This window comes from Coptis chinensis, chromosome 6 (assembly GCF_015680905.1).
Source record: "Coptis chinensis isolate HL-2020 chromosome 6, ASM1568090v1, whole genome shotgun sequence".
In the NCBI taxonomy this organism is placed as follows: Eukaryota; Viridiplantae; Streptophyta; class Magnoliopsida; order Ranunculales; family Ranunculaceae; genus Coptis; species Coptis chinensis.
The window spans coordinates 99,237,461-99,252,095 of NC_141461.1; the positions used below are offsets into that span (position 1 = coordinate 99,237,461).

The following is a 14,635-nucleotide window of genomic DNA, read 5'->3' on the forward strand; positions in this document are numbered from 1 at the left end:
TGCAGTTGCATCCAGTTTTTGATATTTCGTTAATTAGTTTTTGAGATTAGTTCATTGCATTTCCATCCAGGTTCCAATTTCTCGTTAATTACTCTTTCAGATTAGTTAAATACATCTACATCCAGTTTCTGATTTCCAGTTAATTATTTTTAGAGGTTAGCTCGATGTTCAATGCATTTGCATATAGTTTTAAATTTATGGTTATTTATGCTTTGAAGTTAGTTCGACCAGTTACATCCGATTTCTGATTTCTTGTTAACTATTTTTGAAGTTATTTTAATGCATTTGTATCAAGTTTCTGATTTCTCGTTAAATATTCCTCAAAATATTGCATCCAATTTCTGATTTACCATTAGTTAATCTCTTATTTTAGTTTAATGCAGTTGCATCCAGTTTCTGATTTTTCGTTAATTATTCTTTGAGGTTAGCTCAATGTAGTTGCATCCAATTTTCGATTTCTAGTTAATTGTTATTTGAGGTTAGTTCAATGCATTTGCATCAAGTTTCTGATTTTCCGTTAATTATTTTTTGAGGTTAGTTCAATGTAGTTGTATCAAATTTATGATTTCCCGTTAATTATTCATTGAGATTAGTTCATTGCAATTGCATCCATTTTTTGATGTTTCGTTAATTAATTAGTCTTTAAGATTAGTTCATTGCATTTGCATACAGTTTCTGACTTCCCGTTAATAACTCTTTGAGGTTAGTTCAATATATCTGCATTTAGTTTTTGATTATTTATGCTTTGAGGTTAGTTCGATGCAATTACATCCGGTTTATGATTTTTCATTAACTATTCTTTAAGGTTATTTCAATATATTTGCATCTAATTTATAATTTCCCACCAATTATTCTATGAAGTTAGTTCAACGCAGTTGCATTCGGTTTTTGATTTTCTGTTAATTATTTTTTGAGATTAGTTCAATGCATTTGCATATAGTTTTCGATTTCCCGTTAATTATTATTTAAAGTTTGTTTGATGTATTTGCATACCGTTTCCAATTTCCCATTAAATATTTTTCAAAGATATGCATCCAATTTATAATTTCTCGTTAGTTATTCTCTAGCGTTAGTTTAATGCAGTTACATCCAGTTTTCGATTTTTGGTTAATTAGTTTTTGAGTCTGGTTTATTGTATTTGCATAAAGTTTCTGATTTTCTATTAATTACTCTTTGAACTCAGTTCAATGTATTTGAATCTAGTTTCCGGTTTTCTTTTAATTATCAAATGTGGTGTGTAATACCAACTTCAAACAGGACATAAAAATAAATTATGTTTCATTTACTATGTGGGATCATAAAAAATTATCCAGTTCCCGATTTTCCGTTAATTATTCTTTAAATTATACATGACTCACTATGTGGGATCTCCAAAGATTTTCTATGAACGTGTGATGTTATATTAATTATTTTGAAAAATATTTGCAACTATATATGCAGAACTATTATATATAAATATTATATTGATCACTTATCCAAATTTCTTATAACGTGAAAACCCCACTATCAATTAAAAAAAAAACTCACCCTTGATAAAACCCTTCAATTTCATTTTGTTGTTTAATAATAGAAGTTTGATTGAAGTTTTGCGAGATTGCTAATAAGGCGAAGTTCATTGAAGCTACTTGAATAGCAAAGCGTTCCCAATCATACGAAAAGAGATAAGATAAACACTATTTTAAATGCAAAACTATACTTATTGAGACATTCCCACAACATATAACACAACTATGTTTTGAGGTTAGTTTAATGCATTTGCATCCAGTTTATGATTGTCAATTTAGTTATTTATTTTTGGATGTTAGTTCAATGCAGTTGCATCTAGTTTCCGATTTCCTGTTATTTATTTTTTGAGGTTAGTTCAATGCATTTACATCCAATTTCCAATTTCCTGTTAATTGTTCTTCGAGGTCAATTTAGTGCATTTGCATCCAATTTTAGATTTTCTGTTAATTATTTTTTGAGATGATTTTAATGCATTTGCATCCAGTTTTTAATTTATTATTTATTATTCGATGAGGTTACATTTGCATCTAGTTTCCGATTACCCGTTAATTATTGTTAGAGGTTAGTTCAATGAATTTTCATCCAACTTTCTTGAGGTTAGTTCAATGCATTTGCATCCAATTTATTTTTTGAAATTAGTTCAATGCAGTTGCATCCGGTTTCCGATTTTCCATAATTATTATTTAAGATTAGTTCTACGCATTTGCATCATGTTCCCAATTTATAGTTAATTTTTCTTTGATGTTAGTTCAATGCAGTTGCATCTATCCAGTTTCCGATTTCCCATTAATTTAATTATTGAGGGTTAGTTCAATGCATTTCCAACCAGTTTTATATTTCCCGACAATTATTTTTTTTATGTTAATTCGATGTATTTGCATCCAAGTTTTGATTTTCCGTTAATTATTTTTTGAGGTTAGTTTAATGCAGTTGTATCCATAGTCCGATTTCCCATTAATTACTTTTTAATATTAGTTTAATGTTTGCATTTGTATCAAATTTTTGATTTTATGTTAAATATTATTTAAGGTTAGTTTGATGCATTTGCATCCAGTTTTTGGTTTCCCATTAATTATTCTTTGAGCTTAGTTTCATGTAGTATTATATATATTTTAAAATATTATTTGTCATTATTGGTTTGCCGTTATTTTTTTATTTTTTTATATACTTGTGAGCTTGCATTAGAATGAATGCAAAATTTTCTATTATATATTTTGTGATGTTATTTTTTGTATAATTTAATTTTCCACTGTAATTTGTTTTGGTTTTGTATATTATAAAATTGGAAATTACATTATAGTGTTGAAAAAAAAATTATAAATTCAGAAATTTAATTGGAATATGTCATAATTACTGTGTTTTTTTAAATCCTTAACAATGACTAAATGTCTAAATCCCAAAGTGGATGGTATATTAAATCTATCCAACTTTATTTGTTTAGGCCCATATAGACATATAGTGCATACAATACAATTTTATTTGTTGTCCGCTTAGTTTTGGGTGTACACTGTTACTTATTTTCTGATTAGTTGACTTTTATTTTTCATTTTTTGTCCCAGTCACATGTGAGGTTAACAAATATATAAAGTAAATATTCAGGCAACTCAATTCATTTTTTACTTCATTATTTCATTGTCTTTTTCTAGAAAGAAACTTTGTTATGTTAAACTTCACCTAAGATTAGTGTGGAAACTATTCTTTGTGGCGTAAGAGTTATACAAAAATCATTTTCAGTGGAAACTATTGTTTTTAGCAATTTAGTTTTTTTGTCTCCTATTTTTTTTCGTAATTAGCTATAGTATTTAGGAAAAGTTGGAGAAACTGTGAAACTCTCGATGGGAGTGTTTCTTTCTTTATATCATATTTTTTCGTAATTAGTAATAGAGTTTAGAAAAAACTGGAGTCTATGTGAGTGCTCCAATTATCTGATTTTTCCATATTAGTTTCCTATTTTTTTGTAATTAGCCAAAGAGTTTTACAAATATTAGAGACTATGTGAATGCTCAAAAAATAGAGCTAAGAGAGTACAACTATAATATACTAGTTTTCGAACCCGTCCTACGAACGGGTGCTATTATATTAAATTATTATGAAACATATTGGTAACTATGTAGAGTTATGAGATATAAATATTATATTGATCACTTATCTAAATTTTCTCCCTCTCCATAATTAAAAAGAAAAAACTCTCATTTGATAAATCTCTTGGACTTTTTTTTTTGCTTAATAATAGAATTTTGATTGAAGTTATGTGAAAATGTTGAATAAAGGGCGAAGATGATATTGAAGCTACTTGAAAATCAAGAAATACCCAAACATAGGAAAAGAAATATGATAAATACCATTTTCAATGCAAAATTATACTTGTAGAGACATCCCCACTACATATAATACAACTATGTTATTTTTTAGATTAGCTCAATGTATTTATAAAAAAATTTCGATTTCCTATTAATTATTCTTTGAGTTAAGTTAAGTATAGTTGCATCCAATTTAATTAACTTTTTAGGTTAGTTCAATGCATTTGATCCAGTTTACAATTTTTGGTTATCCATACCTTGAATTTCTTAGAATGAATGCATCCTTCTTATCAGGTTTGACGCTTCCATTACAATGGGAACTGGATGGGCTGGTGCTGGGAGCATAGTATGGAATAGCCGAATAGTGAAGACAAAGTACTGGAACAACAGTTAGGAGGTTTAGAGCTAGGAATGTAGAAAAAGCTTAAATGTAGCGTCAGAAATGGCAGTAAAGATAGTTTGGACAGTTAGGAGGAACTTAATTCACTTTTGAGTGGAGGTCATTAAGCCTTTTAAGTAACTATTAACAGAAAAATGGTTCATTTCGAGGTTAAATTTCTTGCATTTGGTATCTGCCCTAATGTTTGAAATGAGGTAATAGCCCTCGAAGTTTATCATGTATGTATTGCCCAACTGATGAAAAAATTGGCTTAAGTTCAGATTTTGTGGTGAACCTAGTCTGCTGATAATACTAAAATGCATGTATTCATGATCAATTCTTGTACAATATATAATTCAAAATAGTGTATATAGTATATGTCATATACCTTGCGTTTCAGGCTTTCAACTGCTCGATCCATATATTTACTCACCACCATATCATATCTCAGCAAAATGTGGCAGATTGTGTCATATTGGCAAGTGGCAAGGGCAAGGCAAGTTTTTTTTGCGTAATATACATAGCTATAGCAATTTCTCTGTTTAGAGATATTTGTCATTCTTTTCCCCTGTGGTTTGATGGTAGGGATAGCTCTTAAAAGTCATTTGTACACAAAATCTTGGCTAAAAAATGATTACATTTACTCACTTCTTTTGGAAGGTCACCAAACAAAACAAAGCTATGATAATGACTACCTACTCCAAAGGTGACAAATAACTTTTATTTTTTCAATAACTAACAAAATATAACTTGAAGTAGTCGGATCGAAAAAGCAAATGTTTTGAGTCATAACAAACCTCTTTGCATTCACCACAACTCTAACCCTTAATTGCCATGATACTTGTACATCACAATATAGTCTAGAAAGTTAATCTAGGAAAGTGCTTAAAATCCTTTGATTGAAATTTTATGTCCACTCAAAATTTGTCATCGCTGATCATCTGAAAGTATTCCTGCAACTCTAGCATCCATATTCTATAATATTAAGCAAATAGTGAGATTGGTGAATGGACTAATATCTCTAAAAGGTCATTTGCTAGAATTATGAAATGTACAGTGATAAGAAATAAAATTAGTGCATATAAACATGAAGAGATTATCACTAAACATAGTTGTAAATCATATATGAAATTTAAGCTAATATTATAAATTTAAACTAAAAATTAAAGAATGACTCAATAGTGACAAACTTTCATAAATAAGAAACGTTAAACCTCGGTATTAATTGTGAGGATTTCCTTTTCTTTATTTTCAAATCCTTCTTCTCGTCTTTGCTGCTAATATATAAATGGCGATTCCTTCATCAAACTTGAATCCAGTGTGGAAACCCTGCCTAGGGTGCTTATGCATGGAACTGAAGATATCTTACTCAAATCAAGGAAGCAATGGATTCAATGTATTGAAGTTATGTTGCTTCGCAAAAAGAAAAATATAAGAGAAGCATTTTGCACACCTGGATCGGTTGCTTCCTCGAGGTCCCCATTTTAAATGGCTTATTTGGAGATGACGAAGCATTAGAGAAAACTAAAGAACAAAGATTCTTGGACATACTGAAGCATGCTTTGGGAGGAGCTCAAGATCCTCAGATATATGAAACTCTTCTAGAATCAATTGCAGAAATTATGAATGTCGGGGGATTACCATGGGCAGCTTTAGGGACTGCTATTATATATATATAAAGAAAGCCCGCTCTTCTCAAATTCCACTTGCACTACTGACTGGCGATGATATGCTTTTGTTGATTTTTCTCTTTATCTTCCTTGTATCATGCTAATGAAGATTTAGCAAAGAATCAGTTGAAGAGCACCACTTTCCATGCATCATTTACCTCTTTCCAAATGTCACGGTAGAACCATAATTGAGGTATTGGTTTCATTCAAAAAGTGTCTTTCTTTGCATGACGATGGTGAACCGGCGATGGAGACGGGTTGTAGTAGTATTTAGATTTCAGATATTTCAGTAAAAGAATATTAACACCCAAAGTTATACCCACGACCCATAATATTCAAATTGACGAAGCTACCCCGCTTTAAATTCAATAGAACTCAAGTGCAAGAAATTAAATATTATGAACAGAAAGTCGGGCTAACAAACGCCATGCGACACATAACTAAAGTACTAAACTGTTTTAACATCTTCGACATTGCCATGCAATGTTGCAATGTTCTTGATTAGAACAGTTACGTGCTTAGATCTCTAGTTTCACATTGGACAGTGACACTTATACATGCTACAAAAGATCGTATTTAACTAATATCCGAGTCTTACATCCTTGCACAACCCCATAATAAAATGTTATTACAGGGTAGAAACACCAAAAACTATGCTTTGTCCAATCATAGAAACTACATGAGTGTATAAAAGGCAAGCCCACTTCTGCAGAGTAGATTCCCATAATGCCTCCTAATCCAGAATGACTGGTTTCGATGGCATTCAATTCCTCTAATCAAAACTTTGGAAGATCAATGCTATGCCTCATCGAAGCATGGTCGGTGATGGAGGATGCTCTCCACTCTCAATATTTTCTGCAGTCGATCGGTGAAGGGGCCCGCTCCCCTCCGTTCTCATTGGTTTCGGGATGGAAATTGATAGGGAACTTTGTCACTTTCGTGGCTTGTCGGCCAATATGTTTCTCTGGATCCTATCAATCAACACCTTCGGGGAGGTTCTTCTCTCAACCTGTTCATCATCATAATCATTGTTCACATAGTATCCCACTCGATGAACTCCCCGTCCCGATAAGAGCAAGGCAATAGAAATGCACGGTCACCCCAATGATATCTTCTTCACATCTTTGAGGGATCCGAGGGTCCGCCTGGCCAAAAGTAAAAGAACATTTGCATATCGGTTTCCATGTTCACGAAAATATTAGCATAAACCCAACTTACGATGAAACAAAAAAGAAAGAAGATAGTCAAAAATTTACCCTCGAATTGCGGATGTCCTTCATTGGTCAAACGGATGTCCTAGCTAGCTCATGCAAGTAGATGTGAAGGCAAAGAACCACCTTGTTAGCTTATCGGTGAAAACGTGTGGTGCAAAAATCATCGTGTGTTGTTCACGTGTTTAATTTGTTCAATCACACCTTTAAACCACACGTCGAGGAATTTGCATCATTAACCAAAAAAAAGGAAATTGCATCTAATAGTTAAAAATGTCTTAAATGCGATATGAAAATCCCAAGGTATGTAACCAAGGATAAACAAAGTACTTGCCATACCCAAGAATCACCAAAATACACCATTCGAACCGAACCGCTCACGTGGTGTTCAAAGAAATTTGACCACACGATTTAACTCCGGTTTGAACCCGCAAAAGGTAAACCCAAAAATAAAAGTTAATATCAATCAAATACAGCTAACAATAAAGTAAAATATGATCTTACTTAGATACATCAAAAGGTTTGATGTACTTTATCATCTGAGTTGTAAAATAACAACATCACCTTAGATGCTTGAAATTTTCCCATTGCTTGATCATCACCATTAGTATAAATTGTCACCTATCACGTGATTCCCATAATATGCTCTAGATTTTTATTCCCATATCCAAGTAAGTATTCAACCAAGAAAACTATAAATTAGGAAAGACAAATCAAATCTCAAATTTGCTCAACCAAGTAAAACAAATTATACAAAGTTATCAAATAAAACATATGTAATCAAAATTGGTAAAGCAAATTCAGAAGAAACATCAACTATATAGATGAAAATGAATAGTTTCTAATCTGAACCAAAATGAGACATAGCCAATCCTAGAATGATTAGAAGGGCCTTTTGTATTATCTCTAATGATCGAACATACCAGGCCATCAATCTTAGTGTGTAGCACAAACTTAAAACAATGAGCAGATCATATATAGTTGGCCAGCTACCAATTTAAATGGTCTCGGTCCACAAAATTCCATTTTAAAGAGAATTATAATCTATCTTGATTGAAGCGAACAATAATATATAATATCATTAAAATGAGAAGCAATGCTCTGAAATGAAAAGTTGGAGCAGAACTTACTGGACATCCAAATCGACCACATGCCCATTAGTATCCATGTATCGGGTTCATTTGAGGGGAAGAACAGTTTGAAAGAACACCTCATGATATTGAGGCATAGGCTTCAAAAATAGTGTAGGAAAAGGTTCCAGGAACAGCACGGTTACGTTCATACTCGAAGTGGAACCCTTACAACAAAAGTTTGCAGTAGTCTATCGAACAACCTGTTCACGAAGAGGATCTTAGATGCACTACTGAATTGTGGAAGCCAATATAAGACAGAAAGGAGGAGAGAGGATCTCAGATCCACACCCAATTCAAGAAAACCCCAAAAACCAAAACCCAATAACTCAAACTTCAGGAAAAAAAATAAACAGTCTAAAGAAAGAAAAGTACACCAGGGCTTTGTGGTAAATAAGGTGGTACTTCGGGATAGATCCATGAAGAAGCCAATGAAGATGAGCACATCTATATTCGATGAAAGAAATACCTATGACTCTATGAAACTGGCAATTTTCTAGAAAACAAACAATAGTTAGTTTAATACGAACTCAAACCAAACGAAATAGTTAATTTAATACGAACAATAGTTGTGCACTTGATCAACCACTGACAAACTGAACTCAGAATATTTACTCCAACCATCAGGCAAATTAGACGAATCTTGTACATCTAGGTACGTAGACAAATGATCTACATTGTTCCCCTTTGGAAAAATCAGCACTCTCCTAACAAAAACACGCACTGATCAGAGAACGAAAAGAACTGATTATAACATATATTTCCAGCGGCCTAAAGATATTAAATAGAGGGAGAGAAAATAACATACCATTTAAAACCGCCAGCTAGAAAGATGTTAGAATAATACTTTCTATTATTCAACTGAGAAAAGTTTCTAACAATCCATGTGAATCTTGACAATGGAAGATCAATAGTGTGCCGAATGACCACAGTGCTAGCAGTTGTTGCAGCTTGCACTATCCATCAATCAAGAAAAAGACAAAATCAAAACACGAAAACCCTTCTCAGTGTCTAAACTCTTCGATCTATGAGAAAATATTTAGCTTCGAATCAAAGTTTAATATGAATCAACAAAAACGTACCATCAAAAAACTTCATGACCTTAACCTCCACCTCGAGAATTGAAGTATCATCAAGAAGAAACTCTCTGTCAGGGTCCCTTAGCTCACTAAGAGGAATAAAATTCCAAAATCCCCAATCGGGGATGTTTTGCACTAAATTGGTGTTGTGTTCTACATGAAGAGTAAGATTCAATTTATTAAACATAGACATGCTATATCTTATCCTAAACTGAAATAAGTTATACTAAGCAAGTATAAACTGCTTACCTTGGCAAATCTCAATTGACATAGATTAGTGTGGACTGTAACTTGCTTCAGAGCAAAGGCAACATTTGGGTAAAATGATATTAGAACGTGGAAGTAAGATGGAAGAAGAAGTTTCGTTTCTCTAAATTGCCTTTGCGCACACCCATCATTTGGAGATCTAGTAAACCTAAGACCATTTAAGCCAATAAGAGTAATAGACATGTGTCCTTCTGCCCTTAGACCAACACATTCCCTTCTTAGACTTATTACCTTTGTTGATTTCTGGATTTACCTGTTTTTAGCGTTTCTTTTGCTCCACCTAATTTTTTTCCTCTGCATTGGCATATACTTCACTCTTCTGGCCAAACGTTTGGGTCGTCCATTTGTTATAGCCGTTTTACTCTTCTGCGCTTTTGCTTTCCCTTTTTTAGGTTTTGACTTTACATTGCCAGATGCCCAGAGCCCCAGATGGTTTTATACTTGTAGCATAGCCATGAACAAAAAATAAGTGGTAAATTATAACAAATTGTAACATCTGTCGCATCGATCCTTAAAGCCCCCAATTAGTGCTGAAGTGGGGTTGGAGGAAACTTAACCAAGCTTTCCGCACAGCTATTTCCCCTCCAAGGACATGAGGTTCCGTGCACAAAATTAAGCTGCTTGGCAAAGGTTTTACCGGCATTATTATTATTAGCTTGATGCAAAGAAGAAGAGGGTTTAGTAATGAGCATTCTCAAAACATCAGTCTATGGTCTGAAGAAAAACTGATGGATGAAATGTTAGCGTGGACACAAAATGAGTTGGTTGTTCGATTTGGGTGCAGTCCTCTATGGTGGCTCATGGCTTACAGCTGGGATATTTTATCTCAAATTCTCAATTAGGGGGACCAACAAATAGCAACTTCTAATTCAAACACAGTAACACCAAGTAGCTAGCTGGACTGATTTTGTTCGAGCGATACTTGCGTGCCTACAGTACAAAGTACCGAAATTCAACCTCAAGGCTCTCTCTCTCTCTCTACTAATTATGTGTCATTAGCTTATCGTGTACAGTATCATTTACACTGCAGATGAGAAATACTATATATCAAAATAACTTATCAAGTGCAAAGACGGGTCAAAATTTTTGATAAAATGTTTCTCCCAAGCTTCCTGATATGAAAATTGCACTTGAAGAACTCCTCACCAATAATGGATCATTTGGTTCTTAAGGGGAACACAATCTAAGGATTATAACAGCTTCATCAATTCAAACTCTCCGCGCTCTCATCATCACCGGAGAATGGATCTCCATCTTCGCCCGATTCGACTTCATCGCCAATGACAAAGTACAATGATCTCCCAAAATTCTTTGATGTCGAGAAGAAAGAATACCCTCTTGATCCATCACTCCCGACATTAAGAACGACATTTATGCAATCGATGAATTTCGCCTTGTTCAAGGACATATTCTAATGACCGGGGCGGAGTGTCCTTTTGTTCACCCGTGAAAATGCTAGAAGAAGAGACCCAAGGAAGTTTCACTACAGGTTGTGTTCCTTGCCCGAGTTCCTGAAGGGAGCGTCGCGGTGAGGGTGATTTATGCTCATGGAGTTTTTGAGTGTTGGCTTCACCCCGCATGTCGGACACGCCTCTGCAAGGATGGTGCGGGTTGCATGCAAAGAGTGTTTCTCTGCGCACCTGGCCCAAGAGCTTCGTCCTTTTTATGTGTCCACAGCTCACTGTTCCTTCTCCCCGTTCAATTTGCATCTGCTGCTATGGAAATGGTTGCTGCCTTGAGTCTGCCGCCAGCCTCCCGTCCTCGGCTTCGTCATGTCACCTAATCCTTTCACGCCACCGATGTCTCCGTCCACCCGGTGGCATTTCACACTTATCCATGGCGTGGCCACAACCAAATGTTCCTACCTTGCATCTTCACGAAGCAATCTCGATCTAGTCGTTTCAGATCATCCCTTAACGCAAGAGATATTCAAGCCGATGATTTCAGCTTGTTGGCGAATTTGAAGCACAACAGAACATCGCCACTCCTCAATGAATTATCATGTTTCTCTCAACCACGGCTAATTCCTACATCTGCCAACCGCCCCATTTGTACAAAATCTCTAGCACCATCAAATTTGGAAGACCTCTTGGTCGCGAGATGTCCTCATCTCCCGTATTTTGATCGGGCTATGTCATCTAGCATGTTTTCGCCATCACACAAATCAGCTCTCCTCAATCAATTCCAAAGAAGAATGAGCATGCTCTCTCCGATAAACACAAATGTATTCTCCCCAAAAATGTTGATCACCCTCTCTTACAGGCCTCTTTTGGTGGTCTCACACTTCCGGAAGAATGTCACCAAGAAGCATGGAACCCATCTCACCAATGAGCGCTAGGGCTGTGTTTTCTCAACGTGAGAAACTTCAACAGCACATGCTCAATTCGCGTGATCTTGGATCCAACCTAAGCTAGAAATAAAAGTCTTTTGATGGATTTGAAGATTTCTAGATCGACTGAGACATAGCACAAATAATACATCAAAATAGGTTTGAAGAGGCAGTGCAAAATTAATATGTAGAAATTGGATACTCATGAAGGCTTATTTTTTATGCAGCCATATCCTTATTTCCAAATTCGAATCAGAATTTGGAAAAAGAAAATTATATATACAACATGGAAAAGGTAGAATACAAAGAATTCAAATTTCTAAATGAAATATTTTAACAGTATTGAAGTGATATCATGCTCAATGAAAAAGACAAATAGTACCTATTCAAGCAGATTCCAAAACAAACTCGATAAGATTCCAACGTTTAAACTTTTTGTAACTGAAATAATCCTCAACATCGCTTCTTTTTCCTGAAATTAGCAAAGACAAAGTGATATTCAAATTCAAAAAGTCTCGATTTACAACTTATATATCTTGTCAATTTTAATAAAATAAAATAATGTGATGTTTTTTAAAGAACTTCCTACTTTAGAAATGAAAGCGATTCATTTGAGTAATTTTGTCTTTTAGAATAGATAAACCTTCATGTCCCATAGTGCTTACACTTAGAGTCTATATAATGCATACCATGCCGTGAATAATTGTTTGATCTTAGAGTGCAGTTGCATTCTATTTATCAAAATGAAGAAAAATGTAAAAGTTGTGTATTATGAAATCAGTATCAGTAGCTCATTTGCAATCTAGAATCCAACTTCAAGTCCATAAATCCATAGGAAGAACCTACAACCTTCAGACTTTTGTAAGGCTCGGATGGGTCCATATAAAATATCTTTGTCTTTTAACTCCATTCTTTCTGTTTTTCTTATATTCAGGATTCTCAATGCATACTCCAAAGTTCCTCCAAAGCCAAAAGTACCTTCAAACAAAAGGTGAGAAGGGAAAAACTGAAAAAAGAACATAGTTTATGTTTATCTCTTCTGACTTTCTTTTTGTTTACACTTGTATATTACAACATTTATGCTATTATTTGACTTTCTGCTAAAAATGTTCTAGATTGAAAGCTATATCTTGACTTGCATGAGAACCCTGAAATTCTGTATTAAGCTTATTGGGGCCAGCTGATTGGCCCCATCACAAACTAAATACATCGAAGCACGTTTCAATCTCATTGTAAAATAGTTTAGAGCAATTGTTTGTATGCCAAAAAGATTTTATGTATTGGGTTGTTGGAGTCTGTTGTGGGAATCCCACCAAGCTATTATCTGCTGTGTTTTCTGTTTTATGTTTTTTTTACTTATCTGCAATCTTACTCTGTTTGATTGATCCTTACCGATGAAGTAGTATTGTACCAATAAGGGTGTGTGATCAAGTCATATGGCGCGGCCGAGGCTAATAGAATTTTAGTGATTACCTATAATAAAGGAAGTTGTAAATCCACTGCCCAGATTATCAGTGTATGTCAAAAACGTTTTTAGTCCTGACAACTAAAGTTATTCCTCAGTCATCAGTAGTTCTAAGTTCTAACTGATATTTCTGTTCACATTAACGATTAGTTCTCCTTCAGTTGATTTTTTTTTCTAATATCATTTACCATTTATTCTTCTTTGATACTTAGTGAGTTTGAGGAATTAGAAGTCATCCCAACTATGGTTGTGATGGAGGGCTCTTTGGAACCAACATCGTCAACGTCCTCTGCCGTTGCAAATGTTCCCGATGATTCTCCCTTTGTGAATTTCTTCAGCGTATGTGCTTTATGCCTCTAACTTGCAACCTTCACACTTTGAGTACATGATATTCTTGGTTATTATGATGAGCGTATTTCTAAATGGCCTGTTATGGCACCACAGCTCTTCCTGGCATTGATAATATGTTTTGAAATGTTGGTAACTTGGTATTCCACTATTTTCCCTCCATGTGTTTTACTTAATCGAGCCTTGAGTTCGCGACCATTAATCTAAAACTCACTCTGTGCCCTTAGCTCTCAAGAAGCACTTTCGTCATAAGACTTCGTATATAGAAAATCTAGGCTTAATGATCCAAGACTCTTATCTCGCATCTACCTAATAAGAATCATGTTAGGGTCATAAATATACCCTCCTTTATTGTTTAATTTATTTATGGTGAGAAGTGGTCTTAGGGGAATAATTGTATATTCGTAGTTTCTAATAGTTGCATGGTGTGAATCCCTTACTAATATGAATTGATAGCATATTGTGTATAGCATTTTGGTTTTACGGAGAATTGATAGCATATTGTGTAACTCCAATGAATGTCTAAACAAACAATCAAAACAATGCCAATCTACATAAAGAGTTAAAGACTAATAAGGAAAATAAAGATTTGTTAGTTACTACTCACGGGAAATTACCTTTCAATCAATTACGACCCAACAGTCATCTCGTGTGTTGTGCTCTCCAGCTTCTAATTAACAAAAATCAACTTTTCAACAAAGTCATCAACTTATTGAGTAAAACCACTAACCTGCATTGATCTCATTCATTGCTCTTTTCACATGCTCATCAGGTTCAATATCCACGATAAGAGTCTGAACTATTTCATATCCGTAATGCGACATTGCCTGTAACAAAAATAAATAAGAAGAAAACCGATTCATACCTAAACTACTCACTCTCTTTACTCGTGTGTTTCCTGTTTTCAATATTCTACCAATACATGGAAGATCGAAGGATTAAATTCAAGAT

General features: G+C 34.2%; 1 protein-coding gene and 1 pseudogene across 1 annotated transcript; one reads left to right on the plus strand and one right to left on the minus strand.

Annotated features, from left to right (window-relative positions):
• Positions 1 to 8,579: 8,579 nt before the first annotated feature.
• On the minus strand, positions 8,580 to 9,546 carry LOC147496056 (ubiquitin C-terminal hydrolase 12-like). The gene is made up of 5 exons (XM_086568516.1): positions 9,525 to 9,546; positions 9,279 to 9,428; positions 9,005 to 9,152; positions 8,761 to 8,903; positions 8,580 to 8,692 (listed from the first exon to the last, which is right to left on the minus strand). Coding segments are annotated over exons 1-5 (465 nt in total). The 3' UTR covers positions 8,580 to 8,690.
• A 76-nt stretch (positions 9,547 to 9,622) lies between these two features.
• Positions 9,623 to 12,201, plus strand: LOC147496057 (zinc finger CCCH domain-containing protein 24-like; annotated as a pseudogene).
• The last annotated feature ends 2,434 nt before the right edge of the window (positions 12,202 to 14,635 follow it).